This window comes from Phalacrocorax carbo, chromosome 5, assembly GCF_963921805.1.
Source record: "Phalacrocorax carbo chromosome 5, bPhaCar2.1, whole genome shotgun sequence".
Classification (NCBI taxonomy): Eukaryota; Metazoa; Chordata; class Aves; order Suliformes; family Phalacrocoracidae; genus Phalacrocorax; species Phalacrocorax carbo.
In genome coordinates this window covers 8,248,762-8,273,600 of record NC_087517.1, presented here as the reverse complement: position 1 = coordinate 8,273,600, position 24,839 = coordinate 8,248,762, and the positions used below count along the sequence as shown (strand labels likewise).

Here is a 24,839-nt window from a genome sequence, read left to right as displayed (position 1 = left end):
TGGGAGTGGAACCACTACCAAATGGCTCTCCCAGTGAGTAGCTGGTTTGGATGAGTAGGGCTCAGGGAAGTTAATACCCACTACTGAAAGGAAGCAAGCAGGACAGGACAGAGCAGAGCTGAGAGAAAGGCCGCTGGGAAGAGCTGCTCTATGGGCCAAGTATGGGCTGGCTTTCATAACCAAAGGAAAGCAGAGAGCAGAAGAAAAGCCCTTTGTGATGCTCCATGGTGAGCCAGTTGAAAAGCCAGCTCTTTCACCCAGCATGCTCCCCTCACCTGTTCCATTCCTGCTACTCGTACATGGCTCTGGAATTGGAGGCAAGAGCTGGAAAACAAAAAAATACAATCCAAAAATACATTTTTTCCATAATAAAAATAAAATACTAAAGCCATTGGAGTAGTTAAGTGTGGAAATGTTCTCCTCATACAATTCTACTGCTTTCATTAAGCCCAGAGGGACCTCCTCTCTGTAAGTAAACTCTTACAGTCCTATGTGAAAGCTTTAAGTGATTATGCTGAAAAAGATTTGGCCCATAAAGGTAATCATGAAGAAGAAAAGATGGGGTAAAACCTATAAAAACCCATCAAGACTAGAACTCCATCACATAAGGAAAAAATACTGCTTGAAGACTAGGACCAGTATGTGCAGCCAGACAGGATATGCACCTGCTACAGCTTTGCTGAGTTCTATGGGGTTTGTTGAAAGGAGACGCTGGCCTTTCTCAGTCTCACTGGCAATGTAGGAAATAAACAGAACATTTTCAAGAACATGAATCACCTTACCACTTCTGGAAGCACCTTCTTCGCAAGATCATGGATGGCTTTGATCACAATACATAGAGATGACAGGAGGAATATGACACCCAAGATAACACAAGCTCTGGGGGGGAAGAAAAAAGAGAAAAGTAAAAAGAAACGTTAAGAACATATTTGGAGTTGTCAACTCTCCCACTGCTGAAGGACAACACACAACAGAATATTAATAATAAAAAAATCTTAAGGAGCTAAAGATAGAGACTTGAATTAAAGAGGAGAATGAAAAGAAACATCCAGTTCCTTTCCAGTTCTTAAAATATGGATTATATGTGAGAAGATAGGGCACAGCAGATGATGTTTCAGAGTGAGGGAGAAAGACACATCTCTTCTACTCCTGATGATTTATCAGAGTCCTCTAGAGGTCTGTTTCTCTTTGTTTTGCTAGGATCTCACATTAGAAATAATCAAGGGAACTTCATTCTCTTTACCAAACCAGGACAGATGCTTGGTAAATCTGGTCAGTAGCATAACAGAACCTGAAATATCTGTTTCCTCCCAAAATCTCCAAGAAAAAATACTTTAGGTGGAGATATTTAAAAAAATCAGCAGGCTGGGTGCATCACTTCGTAGTCTGTCCAAGGGTCTCTCAACACCAAAATAAGGATCAGTGTCTCATCAGGATAGGTGCTGTACAGAATTAGAATCTGTATTCCTGCCTTGCAGAGCCTGCAATCCAGTCTAATAAAAAGCAAACAAATGGCTTAATGAAGAGAAGATAAAGTAACAGAAAGTAAGTTTTATATAGGACACTGCCACAATGAGGTTTTCAAAGCACATAATGCATACGCAGAACTTCACAGTAAAAGAGAAGACTCCTGCTTTTGTTCAAACATACAGACCAATACTACTCTGAAATGGAGTTCCTCTTGCCATGAAATATTTCAGGATATAAGGCTTTGTTTTGCCCCAACACAAACAATAATAGCCAGTCTATTACAGTATTGATATATCCATAACTCCATTTTACCAAAAGCTCTTCATATAAAATTTTATTACAATAGATAGATACAGAATTATAGAATCGTTAAGGTTGGAAAAGACCCTTATGATCATCGAGTCCAACTGCTAACCTATCACTGCCAAGTCCAGCACTAAACCATATCCTCAAGCACCACATCCACCCTTCTTTTAAATACCTCCAGGGATGGAGACTCCACCACCTCCCTGGGCTGCCTGTGCCAATGCATGACAACCCTTTTGGTGAAGAATTTTTTCCTAATATCCAACCTAAACTTCCCCTGGCACAGCTTGAGGCCATTGCGTCTTGTCCTATTGCTTGTTACTAGGGAGAAGAGTCCGACCCCCACCTCACTACAACCTCCTTTCAGGTAGTTGTAGAGAGCGATAAGGTCTCCCCTTAGCCGCCTCTTCTCCAGACTAAAACAATCCCAGTTCCCTCAACCTCTCCTCATAAGACTTGCTCTCCAGACCCTTCCCCAGCTCCGTTGCCCTTCTCTGGACACATGCCAGCACCTCAATGTCCTTCTTGTCCTGAGGGGCCCGAAACTGAGCCCAGCATTCAAGGTGCAGCCTCAGCAGTGCCAAGTACAGGGGCCCCATCCCTGCCCTGCTCCTGCTGGCCACGCTATTCCTGATACAAGCCCGGGTGCTGGTGGCCTTCTTGGCCACCTGGGCACACTGCTGGCTCATATTCAGGCAGCTGTCAACCATATACAGTAAGAGTAATTTTAATGTTTAAAGCATAAAATAGTTAAGAAGTTATATTTATATGTACATGTTTTTCTTCAAAAGTTGTATTTCCTTTGCTTGTTATTCATCATTTGGTACCTATCTGTTAGCTCAATTTATGGATGCTATAATTATTCCAGTAGCATGCTACTATTTTGAACAACTCAGACACCAGGCCATCTGGTGGTTGGCAGCACACGTAATGTTCACATCAAGCTCAATCCAGAGACTGCAGCTGAACTGCCATTGCTCTGCCTAGGTCAGTAGACGCAGCCTCAGCAGTGGCACAGGTGAGCAGCTGGTCATTTTATTCCCTAACACAAGCAATATTAAACCACATTGTGGACAATCCACATAATCCTACAGACAAGTTCTCAGTAAAGGGGCTGCCCTTCTACAGGGGAGCACAGACAACGTAGACGCCAGCATCCTTCCTAGCAATGGAGTGGTATTGGAGACGAGGTACTTGTCTCAGGTAAACAAAACTCTGCTACACCTATTTTAAGACAAATGTTTAACTTCGTTGTAGTAAATTGCAACATAGCCCTCATTCTTGTTAAACACATCCTGTTGTAAAAAGTAGGCAAAAAAGGCTTGAGACAGTCTGTTTACCCTAGAGTCCTCCCCCTAGACTCAAACACAAGAACCAAAATCTGGCCCATAGTCTGTGACGGAAGAAAAAACTCACAGAATAGATTGTCTGCAATCCTGCAGTGAGAAGTGATCATTAAATGGCAATATGGGCGGGAGGAAAGTTCATCTCCCCCAAAAAATGAGTAAGACTGAAAATTAGAGGGCTTTCCATTTTTCACTGCATATTTGCAAGCAGGTTCCTGTTCTGCAATAGATTCTTTTCAGATATTTGCTGTTTCACTCTATCTGAATGGATCGCTGCACAGAAATCTGTCCAGAGCCTCTTGACCTACTTTTGTCAAACTCAAAACTTTTCAGTACCACCTTATGTAATATTTAGCACTGCCATAACCTAAGAAGCTTATACTGCCCAATCCCTCACAACAGACTCTGTTGTAATGGGGTTTTTTGTTTGTTTGTTTTTTTAATGAGGTACCGAAACATATACAAGTTCTGCTCATTTACCTAGGACAAATGCAGGCATTAGGTAACTTGAACACAGAACTGGCCCACAAAAGTTGGCTGACTTGTCTAAGGCCGTTTGCTGAGCCAGTGACAGATTGATAAGATACACTTCATGCAATATGCTGACATTTCATCTGAAAGCAACACTGAAAGACAAGCTTTTCTATCTTTCCCAGCAGGCTTAAACCAACATAGTCACAAACCTGAGTTGGACACAACTGATTCAACTTCCCGTGCCAATATGTATTGTTGAATGCAAAGGGTATGGGAAAAAGAAGACAGCGAAGCATCATCGCTTTCCCTTAGCATACCTTCTATTCCCTACATGCATCTTCTGAGGAAGACAGGCAAACGTTGCCTAAGGGCTTGGCAGGAGCCTTGCTGGCACAAGTCTGATGTGCCCAGGGAACCAGCACTTGCCCTGGCCACTGGCTGGATTCAGTTCTCATGCATGTTGGAGAGTTTGTGGTTCTCTGTAAACTCTCCAACCACCCAAGCCTGACAACAAATATTTTGCATCTTTGCCTATGCCAGCAGGTAAGCAATGACTTCAGCAATCTTGAGCTGCTTCTCTTATTCCCCAGATGAGTTTTACTGTGTCAAAAGAATTCCCATACACCTACTTAACCAGAAATAGCTAAAAGTAGAAAGAAAAAAGGAAGATGTTAATTAGCAGTGACAAGGGTATTAATAGCAGACAGAAATGCAGTCTGAGGTTTGAATCAGCATTCAGTTATCATATTTAGCTAGCCTAACTTCTCCATTATATACTGGCTTTTGGAATCCATAGCCATGTAAAATTCATGAGTAATGGCATACATAGTACTTTAAGAGCAAAAATACATTTCTTGTCTTCTTGAGTGCATCAGTTTATCTGCAAAACCACTAGAACAAAATACTGCATAGTGTCTTCTTTCAATCTCATTTGCCAGAAAAATAATTTCTGTCTAGACTGCAAATCATGCAAAATTCAACTACAAATTTACAAAATAAGAAACCTCCAAAAATTAATCTGAAATGTTAACTGTAGTACATAATAAACAAATCGTAATTGGTTACTGTAAGCTTGCTTTATTTTCAAGCCATTAGACAACAAAAACTTTAATACAAGCCTGCTAACTTCCATCTGCTGACAATTACTCAACTGCTTTGTAACTAAATAGTGTTTCCAACTGCACTCAAAGGGTGTTAGTGCCAAGATTGTTGGCAAATGCAACTTCATTAATAACATTCAACTAAATTAGAGGAGCCAACTGCCATTTCTAAACAAGTTCAAGTCAACTCAGAAGTATTCATATAAAATAATGAAAGAGGAGCTATACAGAACTGAGGTTTGACTGAAAATCTAATGAAGATTTTACAGATACCCCTGGCTCGGAATCATCATAGTGCAATAAATGTTCCTCAATCTCCAGGTCCCCCGTAATCCCTGTCAGCAATTCAGACACTCCAGAGCAACTGGTGGCCCACGTAAGGCCCTCATATTCCAAAACATTGGTACCTTCTTGCTAAGACATGAGGGTCCAGTATCACCCAAGATGAACAGATCTCCATGTATCATAAGCCACCAGTACCACTTACTTACAGCTCCAGCAGCTACTGAGAATCGTGGACATATTTTATATCTATTTCCACATGAGTTTGTATAAAGAGTTTCCCAGTAAATATCTACTACATCATTAGAGATTGATCTATAATGCAAAAAAATTGATCACAACAGGTTTAACAGGCAACAGTTAAGGTCTAATGACGAATGAGTGAATCTGAAATCTCCCTCAGCTCCATGTAATATATTGCTTCTAAAAAGAAAGAGGAACAGACACAATTCAGACAAAACATTTTAAAACATTGCGGGGGGGAACATGTTTTTCAGAAACAATAAGCTTTCTGGAACCTTTCAGAATGCAGTATAGTTTAAGGAACAACAGACTATTTCAGAAGGGACAACCTTGAGGGCACCTCTCTGATATCCAGGCAATAATCAACTTTTAGATCAACTAAAGCTCAAACTTCCAAAGGGTTGCAGTTTTGTTTTCGTTTGGTTTTTTTTTTATTTAGAACAATGGCACTTAGAATGCAGGAGTAGTTAAAACTATATCATTAAGTTGTCAGTAAAGAGAATTTATTATTACAATTTTAACAGTGAAACCACCAAGTTCTTTAGTTTGTTGTAGGTCTTGGTGGCAGATCATGGTCTGCCGAAGCTACTTCCTCATGTGTTTTTGATGCAGTATTTCTGCCTGAAAATCCAGAAGATAATATAAAGTATGACTTCATTTTTTAATACAATGACTTACCGATTTTGTCAACTTTTCAATATAGCTTTGTCACAGATGGAATGTACTGTTAAATAAGTTGTACTGCAGCCTCAGGCATTGAGAATGAACTTATTTGGACTTTCAAAACTGCAAAAGACTTTATACAGCTTTTGAGCTTCAGCTACTGCTAGTTCACTTCTAGTGAAATTCAGAAACATGATTATGTCTAAATCCTAAAAACTAAACTCGTGCCTCCAATCTTAAGCTTGGTTCTGGGTGTGCTACAACATGACAATTTCCAAAAGACATTCTTCTGAAAGTAGTACTACAATCCATTTATATTTATACAACCCCATAAATATCAATTTTGTATTACACCAGTCCTGGATATTTGCACTCACACCCAACAAAATAAGATTAGCGTAACTGTATTACATGACATTCAGCTGCCACCTCATGTTTTCTCTAACACATTCCCTGTACAGAGCTCTAGCAGACACAGTTCTTCATTTTTATGACAAATTTTCACAACTCATAAGGAAACCAGAAAAGGAAATCCGTCACTGTAAGCACCAGATAGTCTTTCCCTTAATCAAAAATTTGTTACTTCGCGTAACTTAATGGCTTTTAAGCAAATGGCTCTGAAAAGTACTGAGATTCAGCAGGTTCCATCTCCCCAGACTGACAATTTTCAGCTGCTGTTAATAACCTTTTTTTCCCTCTACCACAAAATTAATTTCCTAAGGAAAAAGGTCCAACTATTCAATTCATTTGCATCTAGCAGACACAACAAAACAATCTTCTAATTCATGGATTTGTCCTTAATTCTGTCTTACTTTCATAATTATTTGTTATGATTCCCTACAGGTAGTGGTAAGACTAAAATTACGTAATATTTCCATCATAGAACTAAAGACTAATCTCACTCAGATCTCTATGGTGATTACTCTTCAATGCAATAAAGCAATTTTACCTTTAGCAAGGCTCTTGCCACACTGAATCCTCCTTACATGAGTGACCCATTTCAGCCAAAGGGACTGCTCTTCCATGTAAGCAGCGCTCAGCCTGAGGTAAGACCCCAGATTTAGACTCTCAGCTACTTGTTTTGTAACACTTTATAAAAATTAAATAGATAATAATAACAAAGTTACAAATATACCTCCAGTGACAAGCTCTGCTATATACTGGCTCAAAAGAGATCTGGGGTAAGCTACACAAGGGTGACTCATAAAGGAGTTTTCCTCATATCAATTGACTGCTATAAAATAGCCAAGGCAAGAGGCTTCCCGTCTTAAGTGTCATCCTGCTACCTTTCTGGCAAATGGAGTACAGTAACACAGTACCAACGTGGGTTTGTAATGAAGCTCTTGGTAATTACTCCTCTCAAGTCAATCTGCTCTCATACGCAGCAAAGGTGGTTCAATAGAATTAAGGATTCAGAAAAAAATAATGACACATACAAATATAACCTGCAAAAAAGTGTTAACTTTCTCTTAGTAGCTCAGAGGAACAGTTGTTTTGGGGCAGTGGAGCGGGAAAGAGTCTCACATATTTGGGAGTATGTGTGTTACATCCTGGAACTTATTACACCACACTTCAAGTTCATTAAAATAGTCCCTGAAATGTGATGACACCATGCGGAATAAAGCAAGACTGTCAGTAGCAGTCTAAATACTTCCCAGTTTCAGTAAGATATGATACAACTAAAATGTAATATTGAAAACCTAACCTTCTTGTCAAATACTGCACTGTTCTGCCTTGTTTATTCATTGCTGTATCTCAGATTACCTGATCTTTTTTGATTACAGGGGTTATTTGGTTTTTTATTACTTTTACCAGTGTAAAAAACCTCACAGAACCATAGAACAACCCAGGTTGGAAGAGTCCTCAGAAAATCGCCCAGTCCAACCTTTCATGAAAAAGGGAGCCTAGATGAGATTATCCAGCACCCTGCCCAATCGCACCTTGAAAACCTCCTCTGACAGGGACCCCACCACATCCCTGGGGAGGTTGTTTTAGTGATTGATTGTTCTCACTGAAAAAAAATTTTCTTGTATCAAGATTATTTATCTTATTAATTGAAAACATTGCTTACCTTATTCATGGAAAACATTTTAATAATTTTAGCAGAGCTGCAGAGATAAACATGACAAAGAGAACTGTAAAAAAGTAACTATAAAGCACTAGTGTTTGTATTGACATTCTTGAGGTAGAAACTATATTCTTATATTTGCAAAGCTGCCAACAAAACAGGCTTCAGTTCCTCATCCAATTCTCTGGCAGCTAACATACTATAAATAAAAGATAATACTCCTAATTTCTACCTATAATTCTGTTACCTTCCAAGAGCTGCATTTATCTAGCATATTTTAATTCTGTATTTTCTTGAGCAATAAGAATCTTACCATGATCTATTTCTCTAAGAGAAATTAGTTTTCCACCATGGAAATAGTGGAACAGTGTGCCCAGAGGGGTTTCGGAGTTTCCATTCTTGGAAGTATTGAAGACCTGACTGGATAAATTTCTGTCCAACCTATTCTGATCTCACAGCTGACTCTGCTTTGAGCAGGAGCCTGGGCTAGAAACCTCCTGAGGCCCTCCCAACCTGATTTATCCTATGATCCTATAAATTTTTATTCACAAAATCTTTTTCTCTGCAGGCTCTCTCAAGTTCTTTCAGCACTAATGGCTCCTAATAGCCCACAGAAAAGGAAACATTAAAACCTCTACAGGCTAGTTTCACCACTGGAGTAAAGAGGTAGTGTTAAAACTATTACTTTGCAAGGAACTCTAACTTAGCATTAAAATGAGCTGCAGGCCAATAACAGCAATATGAGCTCTAAGCCCAGGAGTAATGTGAGCTTTTTCAGCAAAGCTGAGCAAATCAGTTTTATGATGGATACAGGATTTAATCTCTGAATAAACCCACTAATGAAACCTCTAGAGTTTAAGTAAGAAAAAATTTAAATTATATAAGTAACTAATTTAATAAAAACTATAAATGTGTTAATTCCTGTTTCGCTATGAATTGAAAGCATTTTAGTATTAGTGTGTGACAGAGTGAACATCATGTATGGAATCATTCAGGGGAAGTCATATGGCACAACATGCAAGGCAACTGCCCAAGAGGTTTTTATTATGTCAGGAGTTAGGAAAATACTTTTGAACGTACAGTAATCATTCACTTTTTAACCCTGTACCTCTCTATACAATCTTTTGTGTCTAGCCACATGACAGGAACCCTTTTGTATCTCTTCGCTTTACTGGTACTCTTGTTTTTATTCTTCCTTTCCATAACCTAATACTGATTACAGTCTATGAATGCTCCTTCATTAGTAATGTGGAGCTTGCAATGATCTGCACCACGTTTCTTCTAGATGAGAGGCAGTCAGCCTGTTTAAACAAAGCTAGGCCTACTTTCATTTAGTATTTGTATTATTGCAGCTCTTACGGTCCGATTACAGTAGCCAAGTATAAAATTCCAGTCACAGCTAGCCCAAGATTTCTCAAGCACAGGCAAAATTGAATGCTGATATTCAAAAGTGAGAACTCAGGAGGAAAAAGCCCAATCTTTGGTCACCAACAAATTATTTTCCGGCGGCAAACCAGTGGGTTCTGGCTGCTAGGAATGAAGTGCAGCAGGGCAGAGAAAATGGAATAGGGCTCAGAACTAAGTCAGTGGACAAAGAATATAGAAAGAGAAGAAGTCAGAGGTTGTTTCAGAGAGAAGGGGCTGAAAGTGTTTGTTCTGGTTTGCAGCCTTTTGGGGACCCAAGGGATGGCTGGGGATGTTGCAGATGTGGGCCTCTCTTTGCTTTCTCTCCCCTTGATCTCAACTGCAATCCACGTCCTTTCAAGACCCACAGCTTTTTTTCTCCTCACAGCTACCTTCTCTTCCACAGCAGCCTCTGTTTGCTACCTATACATCCTAATCTGCTGTCACACAAGTGAGGAATAGGAGGAATAGAGCAAGGACCATTCCTGCCACCAGGAAAAAGTATGTAAAGAAGCAGGGAAAAGGCCTAAGCAGCCGTGCTAGGAATGTCGGCCTGCACACCAACAGCCACCCCTGCACACACCCTGGACACAGCAGGGGCAGGTGATGGCAAAATCTCTACGGCAGGAAAGGGCCTGTTCAGTCTACTGCACATTGTGCCACAAGTACAGCTCTGTTGTCTGTGATTTAGAAAAAGAAGCATTAAAATTGCAATGCAGCTGTTCACTGACATTTGTTCTTTGCTACCCATTCTGTGATATTGCTGAGATAATTCTAACCACATTTTATATTAGGGTGACAGCCAGAACTGTGAAGACTGTAAAATCTGCCTCTTAAACCCATTACAGGGCTTACTCTAAAAGGAACAATTACTGGCCACTCTGGCATATTACTGTAATACACACGCAAAAGATGCAATATCAGCCTCAGTCTTGAGATTCCTGCTTCTTTGTCATGCTCTACTGCTAATCTTAAACTTCTTTGTGTCCAATCAGAGTTATACTGTAGCTTGTCTATTATCACGTTTAGTTACTGAGGAGGGCTTGGACACCAAACTGTACAGAATCACAGCTCTTCAGAGTATTTATACCTGCCTGTTGCTGGGTGAAAAGGGAATAGAGTCACTTTAAGATACACTTTAAAAGGAACGAAGTGGGCTCGCCGTTCATCACACATAATCCACCTCCAACTGCCAAAATCCAGATCAGCATCATTACAGCTACTCCTTTTTCATACCATAAAAAAAACCCCAACAACACAAAGTTACGAAATAAAGAGAATTCAAGTAACAGTCCAAATCATCATTGAAAGCTGATTTTTGAATTATTATATTAAAAACTATACTGTGTTATGTCATGGTCTAACCCCTTCTTAAAGAACATGGAGAGGAAATGGTGCTTATATAGAATCACAGAATAGTTTGGGTTGGAAGGGACCGTTAGAGGTCATCCAGTCCACCCTCCTTGCAGTGAGCAGGGACATCTTCAACTAGATCAGGTTGCTCGGAGTCCCGTCCAGCCTGACCTTGAATGTTTCCGTAGATGGGGCATCAACCACCCCACTGGGCAACCTGGGCCAGTGGTTCACCACCTTCATATCTGAGACTCAGATTAGTTTCACTAGGGATCCATTTCATGTTGAAAATAAGCCTTCTAAAACTCATTATCCTCAGGACTTCAACTACTCACCGCAGAACAGGGTATTTACATCCTTTAAAATTATGCAGCTGAACTGGGGCAACAGTTCCATAAATAATTTGACTCTCCAGGTATTAAATATCTGCCAATAAAAGCTCATAGACATTTCTACAACTCAAGAGATTCTGAAAACTCTTACGACCTGTTTTCTAGTTTCCTGGTCTGCACAGACTGTACAGGTGCACTTACGGTACACCGGCCTTATAACCACCCTGCTGGCTTGTGAAGAGCTGATCACTACTCCCAGCCTTGCAGCAGGTGATCAGAGATTCTGTCATTCCCCTGAAGCTGGAAATTAAAACCTTATGAGAATTTCTGTAATATTCATTTTTATGGTGATTATGAAATTCCAGTATAGAACAACACCATATCCCTGATTTTTTATATATGTGTGTATATACTAGGCAACATACACAAATAATGCCTAATCAACTACCAGTGAAGTAAAAGGAAAGGCCTTCATAAATTAAATCGATTTTGGATCTAGCGCTGGTAAAATCATTGCCAAGTGTACAGATGCCACACTTTTAGAAACAGATTTTAGAATGTATAAATATATACATTTGCTGTTTCATATTTAATATAAATTCTATGTGTGAGGATTTTGTGTGTGTGCGTGCATAAATGTATGCATACATGCATTTCTGCCTGGATAAGAGCAAAGTTTACGATTGCTTCACTTTTGCCTGAATATGGGATAATGGATTTATAAGAGAAATTATAGAGTTTAATAAGTCAGCCTAATGAAGCACCTCTAAAACTTGTATCCAGCACTGTACATGGATGTAGTATTTCGGCTAAATGTTTCAGAAGAATGGTTTAGAAATTTTCAGCGTGGTTAAAAAGAAGCTGTATTTCTCCTCCTGTAAAGCAGATATCCAAGCACAGGTGAACACTTACTTTGCAAACTCTGCGCTGTGCTCCACTGGGTAGGAGAGACATGCATGTGCCATGTGAGGACCTACTCATGGTAGCTGAGAACTAAACAAGAGTTGCAGAGATAGGTTCGTAGCTATTTGCAGTTTGTAGGATATCTCCATGCATTTGACATTTTTCCAGATCACTTAGCTATTCCATTCACTCATCACAAAAGAGTTTTTCCTCCAGCCACAGAGGTTTGCCCTGAACTGTGGGTAGGTGTGGATTTTGCCATCTGTGTTTCAAGTCTCTTTCGTATGTGTGGCACAGAAAAAATTATCCACAGTTTTTTCAATGTGACTACTATGTTGGGTCTGAATTGAGAGGATTATTTCCATTCAACACTACCTAAATAGACAGTGCTCATTTAGTTGGGCTAACCAGTACAGCAGAGCCAATCCGCACATGAAAATTTAAATACAGTAGTAATACTGAAAATTAGGGGGTTTTAATTCTGTGAACCAAAAGACAACATACCTTGCAACCATATAGATCAGTATGCTCTCTTACATGAATCAGAGGAAAAGAAAGAAGAGCCAGGCATAACCTGGCAGTATGACAGCCATTTCCTCCCATAAAAGGTGGTTTCTAATTCTTTTAAGTTTTGGGTGCATGGGTAGGATACCTCATGATCCCCACAATGCACGCCTAAATGTAATACACATATATTCAATATATTCCATAAGGCTCCCCGTGACCAAACCCTGGGATAAATATTCTCAAGTGGTGTCATCTGAACATTAGCAAGAGAAAAAATGGTCACAATGACTTCGGAAGGAGAGGCTCACTCCTCCTTAGGGTCTTACCTGTCATCACATTTTCTCAGTAAGAAAGAAGTCTTTACAGAAACTCACCAGCCACTAACTCCCCACATTGGCCCAGCAGCCACACAGAGGTGCCCACTTCCTTTACCAGCAGACATGGCTCTGCAGGAGGCAGCGATGGTGATGGCTCTTTACAGAACCTGCACAGGGTAGTAATAAAGGGCAATTCCAACCATCACCCTCAAAGCAAAAGTCACTCGCAGGATGAAAGCCTCTGGAGTGCCCTGGACTAGACCATAAGGAACTGGACAACAGACTACAGAGCAAAAGTAGATTTGCAATTTGAAGAGATAATGTAGTGGAAAGCAGTAAGGTACCATTTCATGAAGCCATACAGCACTTTTCCCTAGAGACTGAAGAAGGATACCGTGTACTTATATGTCCCCTGTCTTCCAAAAAGGAATTGCACCAGAAAGTAAAGAGGAGAACAAGATGTCAAAGGAATATTTATCCATAAGATGCCCATGCTGACAAAGGGAACACCACAGCAACGAACAGTTACTTCAGGTATATTCAATTCAGAGTGGTTGTCTACTTACCATACAGAGTTGTGCAAACGATTTTATTATTGCTGTTTACTTAAGTCTAAATTCCAGAAAGAAGGTAACTAAGCAACTGGTGAGGGTTTCTAATCACTCAACGAGGCCTCTCCAAAGGTAGCATGCTTAAGAAGATGTAAGGTTATAAAAGAAAAACTGTTCAAAGCTGTATCCTTCTACTCGATAAACATCCATCAATTCATGGCAGTATTTGAAACACTGGTATGCCTACTGGCTGCACTGCTCCATTTACCTGAAGAGGCTACTTACAATCAAAAACTGAACGCAAGGCATGTTCTGTGAGAAGATAACTCTCTGAGAGTATGTACCCAGGAGGTTATCAAACAACCAAAGAAAGGGATTGGTACACTAGTAATGTTGTATTCAATGGGTATTATTAAAAGGCTGTTGATATCATTAATACGGTTCATAAGTGCTTTTAAATATCCTAATTCTTGTGTCACACTGTTACATCGCCGTATCATCCCTAGTGCATGAAGTCCTAGGAAAGGGTCAGAATATCCTTCCTTCCTTTCTCCGTCCCTCCCTCTCTTCATTACATATCCCTATATAAAGGATAATCCATATATGTATGATACCCACACAGTGGATTCCCAGTGTTGTCTGACAGCTGAAAACCCCAGTGAACCACCACCATGTTCTTCATTTATCAGACAGAAAAAACCACATGACAAGGCTGAGCATGTATAAACTTAAGCCCTATATATACACACAGATTAGAAATAAGATGTACATCTTTATCATTGAGCTTAATTAAATGTAGGGATAGGGTAGCGACGGATGGAAGAGATTTTCTAATTGTTGCATCCAGCATTCTAATTATGAGTCAGGTTTCGTATTTACTCTATTCCTGAGAATTAGTCAAGTATCTTTCTTAGAGATTGCTTTTAGCTCAAACTATGTTAGAAATTCTTGGATTGAGCTCTTACAGTTGTCCTCTTCTGGATGTCAAAACAGATGAGAATACCAGTTCATTCTCCCCATAATTTAAGAGCCTATTAAGAATCAAATCCTTAGGGCAGGCATTTTTCACTTGGCCAATGGGTTCCGCATTCTGACAGTAACAAATCCAGCTGCCAAAGCTGAGGTATAATGCAAGGAGATTAAAGTTAAGTTAGAGACACATAGCAAAGTTTTTAAATAATGTCTAACTGCAAAGCTGCAAAGACTACAAAACCTTCCCAATTCTTGTCCCATTGTTTTTAAACCTAGCATAAGGTGAAAAAAGCTATGCAAAATAAATGCAAGAGCAGAGATAACTGAAGCCACCTACTGTTGCAGGTAGTGTCATATTACCCACAAAGAAAGAACACTCCAGAATATATGCTGCCCCACCAAGGATAGGAATGACTATTTTATCCCAGCAAAAAGCTTTATCAGCAGTAGGTGGAGGTATGACAGATATGGGCACCCTTGTCTGCCACACAGCAGACTCTGATTCTTGTTATTTTAATATTACTGCTGATGTTTCAGATGACAGCTTCACCAATATAAGAGAAAAAAAAAAATATCTGCATTCATTACGTATTCTGTCATGGCAACATAGGGTGCCACAAGTTCATCAGAAATTATGTTCCCGTGATACAATTTAGTTTTCTTCTTACAGTGTCATGCTTTAGCCCCAGTCAGCAACCAAGCACCATGCAGCTACTCGCTAATTCCCCCCACCACTGTGGGATGGGGGAGAGAATTGGAAGAGCAAAAGAAAGACAACTCATGGGTTGAGATAATAACAGTTTAATAATTAAAATAACACAGTACTAGTAGTAGTAGTAATAAATAAATAAATAATAATAATATTGTAATGAAAACAACAAGAGAAAGAGAGAGGCAAAACCCAGGGGGAGGACGGGGGGTTAGGAAACAAGCAATGCAACAGCTCACCAGCTGCTGACCGATGCCACCAGTCCACGAGCAGCAATCACTGCCCCTCCCGCCAACTCCCCCCCCAGTTCATATACTGGGCATGACATCACATGGTATGGAATTTCCCTTTGGCCAGTGTGGGTCAGCTGTCCAGGTTGTACCCCCTCCACTCCCGGCTTCCTGTGCACCCAGCAGAGCATGGCAAGCTGCAAAAGTCCTTGGCTAGTGTAAGCACTGCTTACACTAAAACATGAGTATGTTATCAACATTATTTTCATACTAAATCCAAACCACAGCACTATAGAAGATACTAGGAAGAAAATTAAGATCCCCTCGTGTTGACTAACCAGGTGGCTTTTGCTAAATGTGTATCCCAGTGTTCAAATGTGCCACCCCCCATTGATTTCAGTGTAGTCTTTAGCAGTCCATTGTATTGTTTGATTTTACCAGAAGCTGGGCTATCTTGCCACAATGTGGCAGCCCAGATGGGTTTGCCTCTGCACTGCCAGTTGTTCTGCTTCCACTGCTGTAACCAGCCCCACAGGGCATTTCCCACCATCCAGGAGTCAGTATAAAGATAGAGCACTGGCCACTTTTCCCGTTCAGCGATGCCTAAGGCCAGCTGGATGGCCTTTACCTCTGCAAACTGGCTCAATTCACCTTCTCCTTCAGAAGTTTCTGCAACTTGTCGTGTAGGACTCCATACAGCAGCCTTCCATCTCTGATGCTTCCCCACAAAGTGACAGGACCCATCAGTGAACAGGGCATATTGCTTCTCGTTTTCTGGCAGTTGGTTATACAGTGGGGCCTCTTCAGCACGTGTCACCTCCTCCTCTGGTGATAATCCAAAGTCTTTGCCTTCTGGCCAGTCCATGATCACTTCCAAGATTCCTGGGTGACTGGGGTTTCCTACCCGAGCCCACTGGGTGATCAGTGCAACCCATTTACTCCACATAGCATCAGTTGCATGGTGTGTAGAGGGGACCTTTCCTTTGAACATCCAGCCCAGCACTGGCAGTCAGGGTGCCAGGAGCAGCTGTGCTTCAGTACCAACCACTTCTGAAGCAGATGGAACCCCTTCATATGCTGCCAATATCTCTTTTTCAGTTGGAGCATAGCGCATTTTGGACCCTCTGTATCAACTCCAAAACCCTAGGGGTCAACCTCAGGTCTCTCCTGGCGCTTTCTGCCAGAGGCTCCAGGTAGGACCATTCCTCCCAGCTGCAGTGTAGAGCACATTCTTTACATCTTGTCCTGCCTGGACTGGCCCAAGAGCTACTGCATGAACTATCTCCTGTTTAATCTGTTCAAAGTCTTGTCGTTGCTCAGGGCCCCATTTGAAATCATTCTTCTTCCAGGTCACTTGATAGAGAGGGCTTACAATCAGACTGTAATTTGGAATATGCATTCTCCAAAAACCCACAACACCTAAGAAAGCTTGTGTTTCCTTTTTGCGAGTAGGTGGGGACATGACTGCTATTTTGTTGATCACATCCATTGGGATCTGATGGCATCCATCTTGCCACTTTGTTCTCAAAAACATCTTCTGCTGTGTTGCCCCACACAATGATTCATCAATGTATCGTAGGTGTTCAGGAGCTCCACCTTGTTCCAATGCATTATGGATCAGTCCATGGTAAATGGTAGGGCTGTGTTTCCACCCCTGGGGCAGTCAATTCCAGGTGTACTGGATGCCCCTCCAAGTGAAAGCAAACTGTGGCCTGCACTTTGCTGCCAGAGGGATTGAGAAGAATGCATGAGCGATATCAGTTGCGGCATACCACTTGGCTGCCTTTGACTCCAGTTCGTATTGAAGTTCTAGCACGTCTGGCACAGCAGCACTCAGTGGCAGCATGACTTTGTTCAGGCCACAGTAGTCTACTGTTAGCCCCCACTCTCCATTAGACTTCCGCACTGGCCACGTGGGACTGTTAAAGGGTGAGTGGGTCTTACTGATGACTCCTTGGCTCTCCAGTCGACAAATGAACTCATGGATGGGAATCAGGGAGTCTCGGTTGGTGTGATATTGCTGCCGGTGCACGGTTGTGTGGTGATCAGCACCTGTTGTTCCTTGACCTTCAACAACCCCACAAGAGAAGGGTCCTTCAAGAGACCGGGCAAGGCAGACAGCTGTTTAATTTCCTCCGTCTCCAAGGCAGCTACACCAAAAGCCTACCTGTACCCTTTTGGGTCCTTGAAATACCCTCTCTGCAGCACTATACTATACTAGGAAGAAAATTAACTCTATCCCAGCTGAAACCAGTATAAAGGAAAGAATAGCTGTAATCTGACATATGCAATCAAAAAAAAAAAAAAAAAAAAAGGAAAAAAGCCCAAAATTAAACCACCAAAACTGTGAAAGAAATGTGAGCTTTCCGATTTTGCCATAATCCAGAATGCTCAGTATGAGTAAGGTTCACTATTTACACTGGCACTGGGTTAAGAAAGATGTTGACAGACTGGTTCTTGGGAAACACAGAATTCAACTTGGTACCATCAACAAAATAATATATAATAAACACCAGCTGCAACTGTCAAGAATCACTATGCTAAACATGCTGTACAGAGTTAGTTTTTGCAATACTGAACATACAAGCTCAAACAAAAGCCAGTAGCCAAAAAATAAATCCTAGGAGCAGTGGATCGTACAGGCATAAGATACAGATACTCAGTGCAGTACAGAACCGCAACACTGTAGCTCTGTATAGTGTAAGAACAGGGATATTGCTTTATAGCCTAAGTAGCACTACTCCATTTACTCCATTTGACCTGAGCAGGCTGCCAACTGACTCCATTAACCTACCGTGAGCCAAGTTCTGTTTTCCTGATCAGAGGAAATCAAACAAGAAACGTTTCCTTTGTTCAGTTTTGAGATCTTTCCAAAAAACTATACATAAAAGCTCCATCTTTTACAGCTTTTTTCACAAGGCTGTATGCCTGAAGTTTGTTAATCTGCTTTCTCGATCTTTCTTAGTGGTATTTCTCACTTTCTCCTCACACACAGTTCCAGACTCAAATCAGAGTCCTTCATTCCCGAATTTGACAGATCAAAGAGCTGCCCTTTGGCTGTATAGCTAGTTACTAGTTCAGCCTCTCATGAGATGTTTTTCCAGGTCCCTAATGCTTCAGTCTTCTCTTAAGACATTACTTCTACTGCTATTTACTCAGTTTACTTATGCACATGAAAAACCTCTGTTACAACATCAATTTCAATAAATTTCTTCCTTTCACAGAATTTAGATTTGCTTCAGCAGCCCAATAAACTATTACGTTGCTAAAGATTTACTAAAGGGCAGAACATTCAAGAATATTTGTACACTGGTTATGGAGAGCAGGAAAGGGGACCATTCGGATTTCTTTGTGCATCTTGAATGGCTCAGTGATCGTTCAATGTTCAAATCACAAAACAGAAGATTGGCTTCAGACCTTTAACCTGACAACCTGCTCTAATCAACCCTGCTTTGAGCAAGGGACTGACGACCTCCAGATGTGCCTGCCAACCCCAGCCATTTTACGGCATAGCACTGCACAAAACTCCTACCATAAAGTTATAAGCTGTACCTGGCCCAAAGTGCACAGGCAGTGGGTCTACTATATTTTACAGCCTCTGGTTTATCAGCTACATCAGAGTATATCCCTTCCTCTACAGTTTCTCCTCTTATGAAGAAAAATAGGGAATTCCAATAATTTTAATTTGGTCATAAATTTGCATCTTTTGTTGAGATTCAGAATTATTTCTCAAGTTATTTCAGCACTCTTTTCTTTCTTGGATTTCTTGAGCGTTACTTTGTTGATTAGTTCAGCATCTCTAAGTTTCCTGCATGTTAATTTGCAGCCCAGCAGATCATACTGAGCAAATCGAGCACTCGTGAACCACATACTCTGACTCTCTTCCCAGATATCTTCCCAATTCTTGCATTGCCTCAAGACCTACAATTCTTTCAACTGCTCTTCTAAAATACATGAAAAATGTAGTAGCCTGTTTTTACCCTCTTTTATCTGAATGCCAAAACAGAAAGATTGTGAAGTGTGAAACTATCCAAAAAGTACCAGTAACAAACACATAAAATATTCATCCCACTCCTACGTACTCTTTCATTAATGAGCCAGTAGGCAGAATCAAGCAGTGTCTCATATGGCCTACAATCTTACAGTGGTTTATACCTGATCTTGGTGAATATTCATTATATTTTCAAAGCCACTTGGTATATTTAAAAATAAAGCATAAAAATATCATAATTTCATTATAATTTAGGACACATCTTGAACATAACCAGATATATCTTTTCACAATGACTTAAGAAAAATTCTCATCAATACAATACTTGAAAAGACTGACAGCTTTAGCTTCTCAGGCCATCAATATCAAAGAATTTATGGGCAAACTGCAGAGGTAAGTTAAAATATATTTTGCAGTTCCTAGATGTAAACCACCACGGGAATCAACAAAGATGTACATTGTGTAACTTTGGTCACACGTACACTGTGAAAGTACCTTCTCATCTTGCCCCAGAAAATGACAGAAATCAAACAATCTAGTAAAAACGAAACCCATTAAACTGAGTTAAACTCAGCAGGACAACTCTTCATGGTAATTTCAGCACTGCAATTCCCCTGAAGTGAAGCAGGCATGTGTTGGTTCAGCTTAGCAGAACTTGGCACAGCATGCAGTTTTGTACTGTTCATTCTGAGTATCAGCCCACGAAATGTCGCATTTCTAACTTCCATATGGCTACATCTTAAGTAAGATTATGCAGTTCTTTTACATCTTAGCATTTTATTCTAAGTGTTTAATGCATAGCACATCATGAGTCAGGCTGTATTCTCTGTGTCTTTTTCTGGGGTTTTGATTTTCAATCTATCTTTATGTTCTCTCTCAACGACGCCCAGCAGTGAGGACTGGATCTAACTAACATTGCCCTTCCATGAGAGGCTTTCCTCTGATTTCAATCTCTTGCTGTCACATTTATGAAAAAGTAGGTTTTCTAAATTTTCGACACATAATTATTTGGCAATTCCATGTAGCTTTTGCCAATGAGTTTAGGTTATTTTCAGATATGTTAGGATACACAGACAAACGTAATATTTAAATCAATGAAAGACAGAACTACAAATAAAGAACTAAACTGAAGTCACTCCGGCACACCTTACTCTGGGAAAGAGTGGTAATGCTTCTGCAGAAACCCAGAGTTTTGCACAGGCTCCTGCACTAAGGCCAAGTATGGCTAGGCAACACAGAAACAGGTATAGCGCACAGTGTGACCTAAGCACCGAACTGTCCAGGAGCCTGAGGGCAGACTTCCCCACTGAGGCACTAGCACACAGAAAACAAGGACTGTGAAAGACCAGGTGTAGTTATAGTCACATGTGATACAAAGATTATTTACAAGGTAAGCAAGCAGCCAGGAGGAGTCATGCAACATATTCCCAGTGTAGAGGAAAAAATAATTACACGCAGTCTTTCAAGCAAGTGACTGATTAAACACAACAGGAAATTAGAAATGTACCTCCCTCAAAATCTGACACAGTAAGAATTTCCTTAAGAGACACAACCACCTCTTTGTTTGTCGGTACTATGATGATCCTCGTGTCAGTTCTAGAAATGGAGGGATAACCAGACTGCCTATCCAGTGATTCATATTTCCAGCATATGGTAACATTCTTTCACTCAGTACTGATCTCATCATGTAACCTTAGCTGTCATCAACTAGAGGGCAGGGCAAGTAATTCATTGACTTAATTTAGCCTTATGTAAAGCAGAGGGACTATATGAAAGCAAATTAAAAACGGGCATAAAAAGCAGGAATATATGTTTGCTATTTTGCTTGTTCACTTTACTGGCTTAGCCATAGGGATATGTTGATTCTTCTTTTGTATTGGGATTTCTTTTCTCTATAAGGTACTTTACAAGGTTCACTTGAAAAAGCTTAACAGAAGGAGATTTCAAAAATATGTTAATTGAACGTTGACAGGAATCTCTGTGGACGCCCACAAAAGCAAGATACTCAGGAAATGTCTGTTAAGATCTCCAAATTTGTGCAGAAAGACTAATTTTAATCACATATTTCTGGATTTATTTTTATGAATCAATGCCACATCAATCTTCTATGGCCTTTTATTCCAAACTGTTATGTGTGGAGCCCTGCCAGAAAGGAACTCACAGCGCTGGCAAGCTGTTACATGAGCCTGAGTTAATGCATGTAAGAATACTGCTTACTGTTTCTTAGTTTTTAGGAAAGGACCATGAAGACAAGTTACAGTCCCCTCTGTGTGGCTTTTTTTTTTTTACCAGTTATGTAAAAGCTCAGTTTCATCAGGCTTCCCTTACTGCAGAAGGGACTTCATTAGAGGTGTTTTGGAACAAAACCAACCTCTTCCCCATTTATTGAAAATTTGTAGCCCATTCCAGGGGATAGTTGAGCTATCTTCAAAAAAGCCAGATGGGATACTCTAGCAATAGCAGCACAGAACAAAACCAAAGCAGATAAATGGATAAATGTACTGCAATTCTCCACCTAGGTGTACCCAAAATTTGAGTAGGAGGTTAAAGTCTTTTTTCACTAGCTGGAACAATTCTTGAGCCAATCACCACCTGATCTTCTCAGCTACCACATGCATTGCCAATAGAAATGCTGCACAATGATGCAGAATATAATTTCCACTGTGCTCAATACTGCACTGCAAATTAAAGACTTTTTTTCCCCATTGGATCTATATAGCAAGCATTAAATATGCTTATTTTGCAAGCACACACTTTTTTCCATAAAGAAGACATGCAAGTATTTGGTATACTCTTATTTACCAAAACAGCAATAGTTCTGTACTAAAAAGGGTGTGTCTGTCTCTCTCTTTGCACAGCAGTTACAATAAACTGTGTCACCCTACTATCATATCACTAATACAGGCTCAATCTTATCAGATGTTCTGCAATGTCAACTTCTAATAATATCACTAGCAGTTGAAGTGATTTACAAAGAGAAGGGCTTCATATTCCAATCTTGTTAAGGGAAGCACAAATATAATAAAAGCATCAATTTTAAAAATGTACTCTAGTAAGAATAATCGAGTAAGACACAAAATAAAAGATTTACAAACCCATTACAGATTACAAATACAGTTCATTTGATACAGATGCTGCAACAACAAAAAAAATTTTTTTAAATCACAAAGCCCTAACAATTACTATCTTGGCTAAAAAGAAACTGAAAATCACAATCACAGGGAGGTTTGCTTAAGGAAAGGCTGCATGTTTGGGACCAAACAGTAAGTTGGCAGAAGGAAAGAATACTTGCTGACATGACAAAATGTTTTTTGTCAAAACTCTGGAATCTGTAGCATCACAGCTTGACAGCAAAGCTCTGCAGGCCTCTACCAAAGCCAAAAGTAATTATGTGTACTTACATGTACTCCCTGTGTGCAGAATGCACAGCAGCTGCATTGCTGTAACGCCACAAAACTATCGCTGATGACAAAACATCCAGGGTAGCATCAAACTGAAAGAGATACAAAAGTCAATTGTTTTGTGGGCCATTAAATGTGCCCTGTACTAACAGTAATGCATTTACTATCCTGCTGCACAGGCACAAAGCAGCTTCAAATAAATCATTTTAAAGAAAGCAAGATTTACATTTGTTAAATTGATCTTCACATTTTTGCCATGTATTATTGCACAATCATACACTTCAGAGTTCAGGAAGTCAGTCAGTGATTAAAAAAATTTTATGTGTAATCCATCACCTGTGGAGAAGTTAAGGAAAAAAAAAAAGCCCACCACCATCTGCCACTGTGGCACCACAGTAGTTAAAATACTAACATGATTCTTATGCAAACTCTTAAAAAAAAAAAAAAAAAAAGTGTTTGAAAATGCCTGTCAAGCATTCCTTTTCCTGCAAAGTCACTAATTTTCTGCAATATAAGGTTTTGTTTCAAACCAGGCAAATAACAACTTTTTTCAAAATCCTATTGTGTCCAGATTTCATATTATTCTGTATCAGCAGCAAAATCACCACGTTTGTATTTCCTGTTAACGAAGACATGTCAGGTAACACCAAAAACCAAGCGTGTTCCACTGTAAGAACCTTCACCCTTAAGTCGAACTTTCTACAGAGTCAATCTAACCTTCAAATTTGAAAGGAAAGGACTAATTGTTTGAAATCACTCATTTTCCTTGCTGATCAGAACTTCTTCCTCTGCCACAAATCAGGAAAGTCATGGCAACTACTGGAGAGGAAAGCTGTCATCCTGAAATCAATAGGAGCTTTATCATAGACTTCAAGTGGAAAAGGGTCACGCAAAGTTCAGAAGGGAACTTCAGAATTTGGCTCAAGTTCAACAACAGAACTGATTAAACTGAGAGATTTTGTAGAAGAAAACCATATCTGGTGGATAGTATCTATCAATGATGAGGTATAAACATTGATATCAACTCATATAAATATTGATATAAGACTTAGTAGTCAGAAACTGAAAAAGTATAATGAAAGTACCTTTACTATCCTTTCCAAGGTATGTCTTCAATATTTTTTTAGTCCATCATTGACTTTGCACACCCTGCCATGAACTTAGAGTAAGAAAAAAAATACAGTATTTCATGTTCAGAAAAAGCCCATTTTAAAAAAAGGTAGAGAATATTTAAATTGTATCTCTACTTACAGCAAATCCAAAGGATGATGCACTGTATCTCATTACGGAGACAGCTAAAGGAAAGAAAATATTATTTAGAATCACTTTAAACTTTTTTTTATCCTTTCTTCTTCTCTTTTCCGAGAACTACAAAACTAGTTTCAACACACGGGCTTAGTTTCACCCAGTTCCCACTAGAACGACCTGACTGACACTTAAAAAAGGTCTACAAGAAAGACCTTGTACTGCAGGAAATGGTTAGGTCACTCGAAAGATGCTTCTTTTTCTTCCGAAACTGTAATGGGGCAGACCTTAGCGTAGCATTCAGAAACAGTTTGTTTCTGAAATATGCTGCATTTCAGAAGCAGTTTTGAGTGAAAATATGTTGAAACCACAATTTCAAACCCCCAGAAAATTTTACATGTCTCAAAGCATTCCTTGCTCCAGCTAGGCACAAAAGTCAACGTGAACTGGCTGACAGAAAACTATGCAGGCCCACCCAAACTTCTTGACTGCCACCGTTTTGACAAAAAGCCTATGGGTAATTCACACAGCTCCAAGAAATGCTTCAAATTCCACCAGATCAGTGATTTCCAATGGAAAAAGCATTAGCAGGAAAAATTTTGACCAGCTCCGATTTTGACTCCCTACTGCCTCTGAAAAATAAGACTTAAAAAATGGGTGTCCTAGTTTCAGCTGGGTTAATTTTCTTCACAGTAGCTAGTAGGGGGCTCTATTTTGAATTGTGCTAAAAACAGTGATGAAAATGCGGAGATGTTTTAGTTGTTGCTAAGTAGTGCTTACACTAGTCAAGGACTTTTCTAGCTTCCCATACTCTGCCAGGTGCACAAGAAGCCAGGAGGGGACACAGCTGTGACAGCTGACACCAGCTGAGCAAGGGGATATTCCATACCATACGACATCATGCTCAGTATATAAAGCTGGGAGAAGGAAGAAGGGGCAAATGTTTGGAGTGATGGCATTTGTCTTCCCAAG

At 40.0% G+C, this 24,839-nt stretch overlaps 1 protein-coding gene across 3 annotated transcripts in view; it reads right to left on the bottom strand.

Moving 5' to 3' along the window:
• The window catches only part of TMEM163 (transmembrane protein 163), a 100,855-nt gene that overhangs the window by 20,392 nt on the left and 55,624 nt on the right, over positions 1–24,839 (bottom strand). For all 3 annotated transcript variants that reach the window (XM_064451088.1, XM_064451086.1, XM_064451087.1), the window contains 3 exons: positions 23,874–23,917; positions 22,623–22,714; positions 783–879 (listed from right to left, as the gene is read on the bottom strand). In XM_064451088.1, coding sequence (XP_064307158.1) covers positions 783–879; positions 22,623–22,714; positions 23,874–23,917 — 233 coding nt within the window. The remainder of the gene's footprint in view (positions 1–782; positions 880–22,622; positions 22,715–23,873; positions 23,918–24,839) is intronic.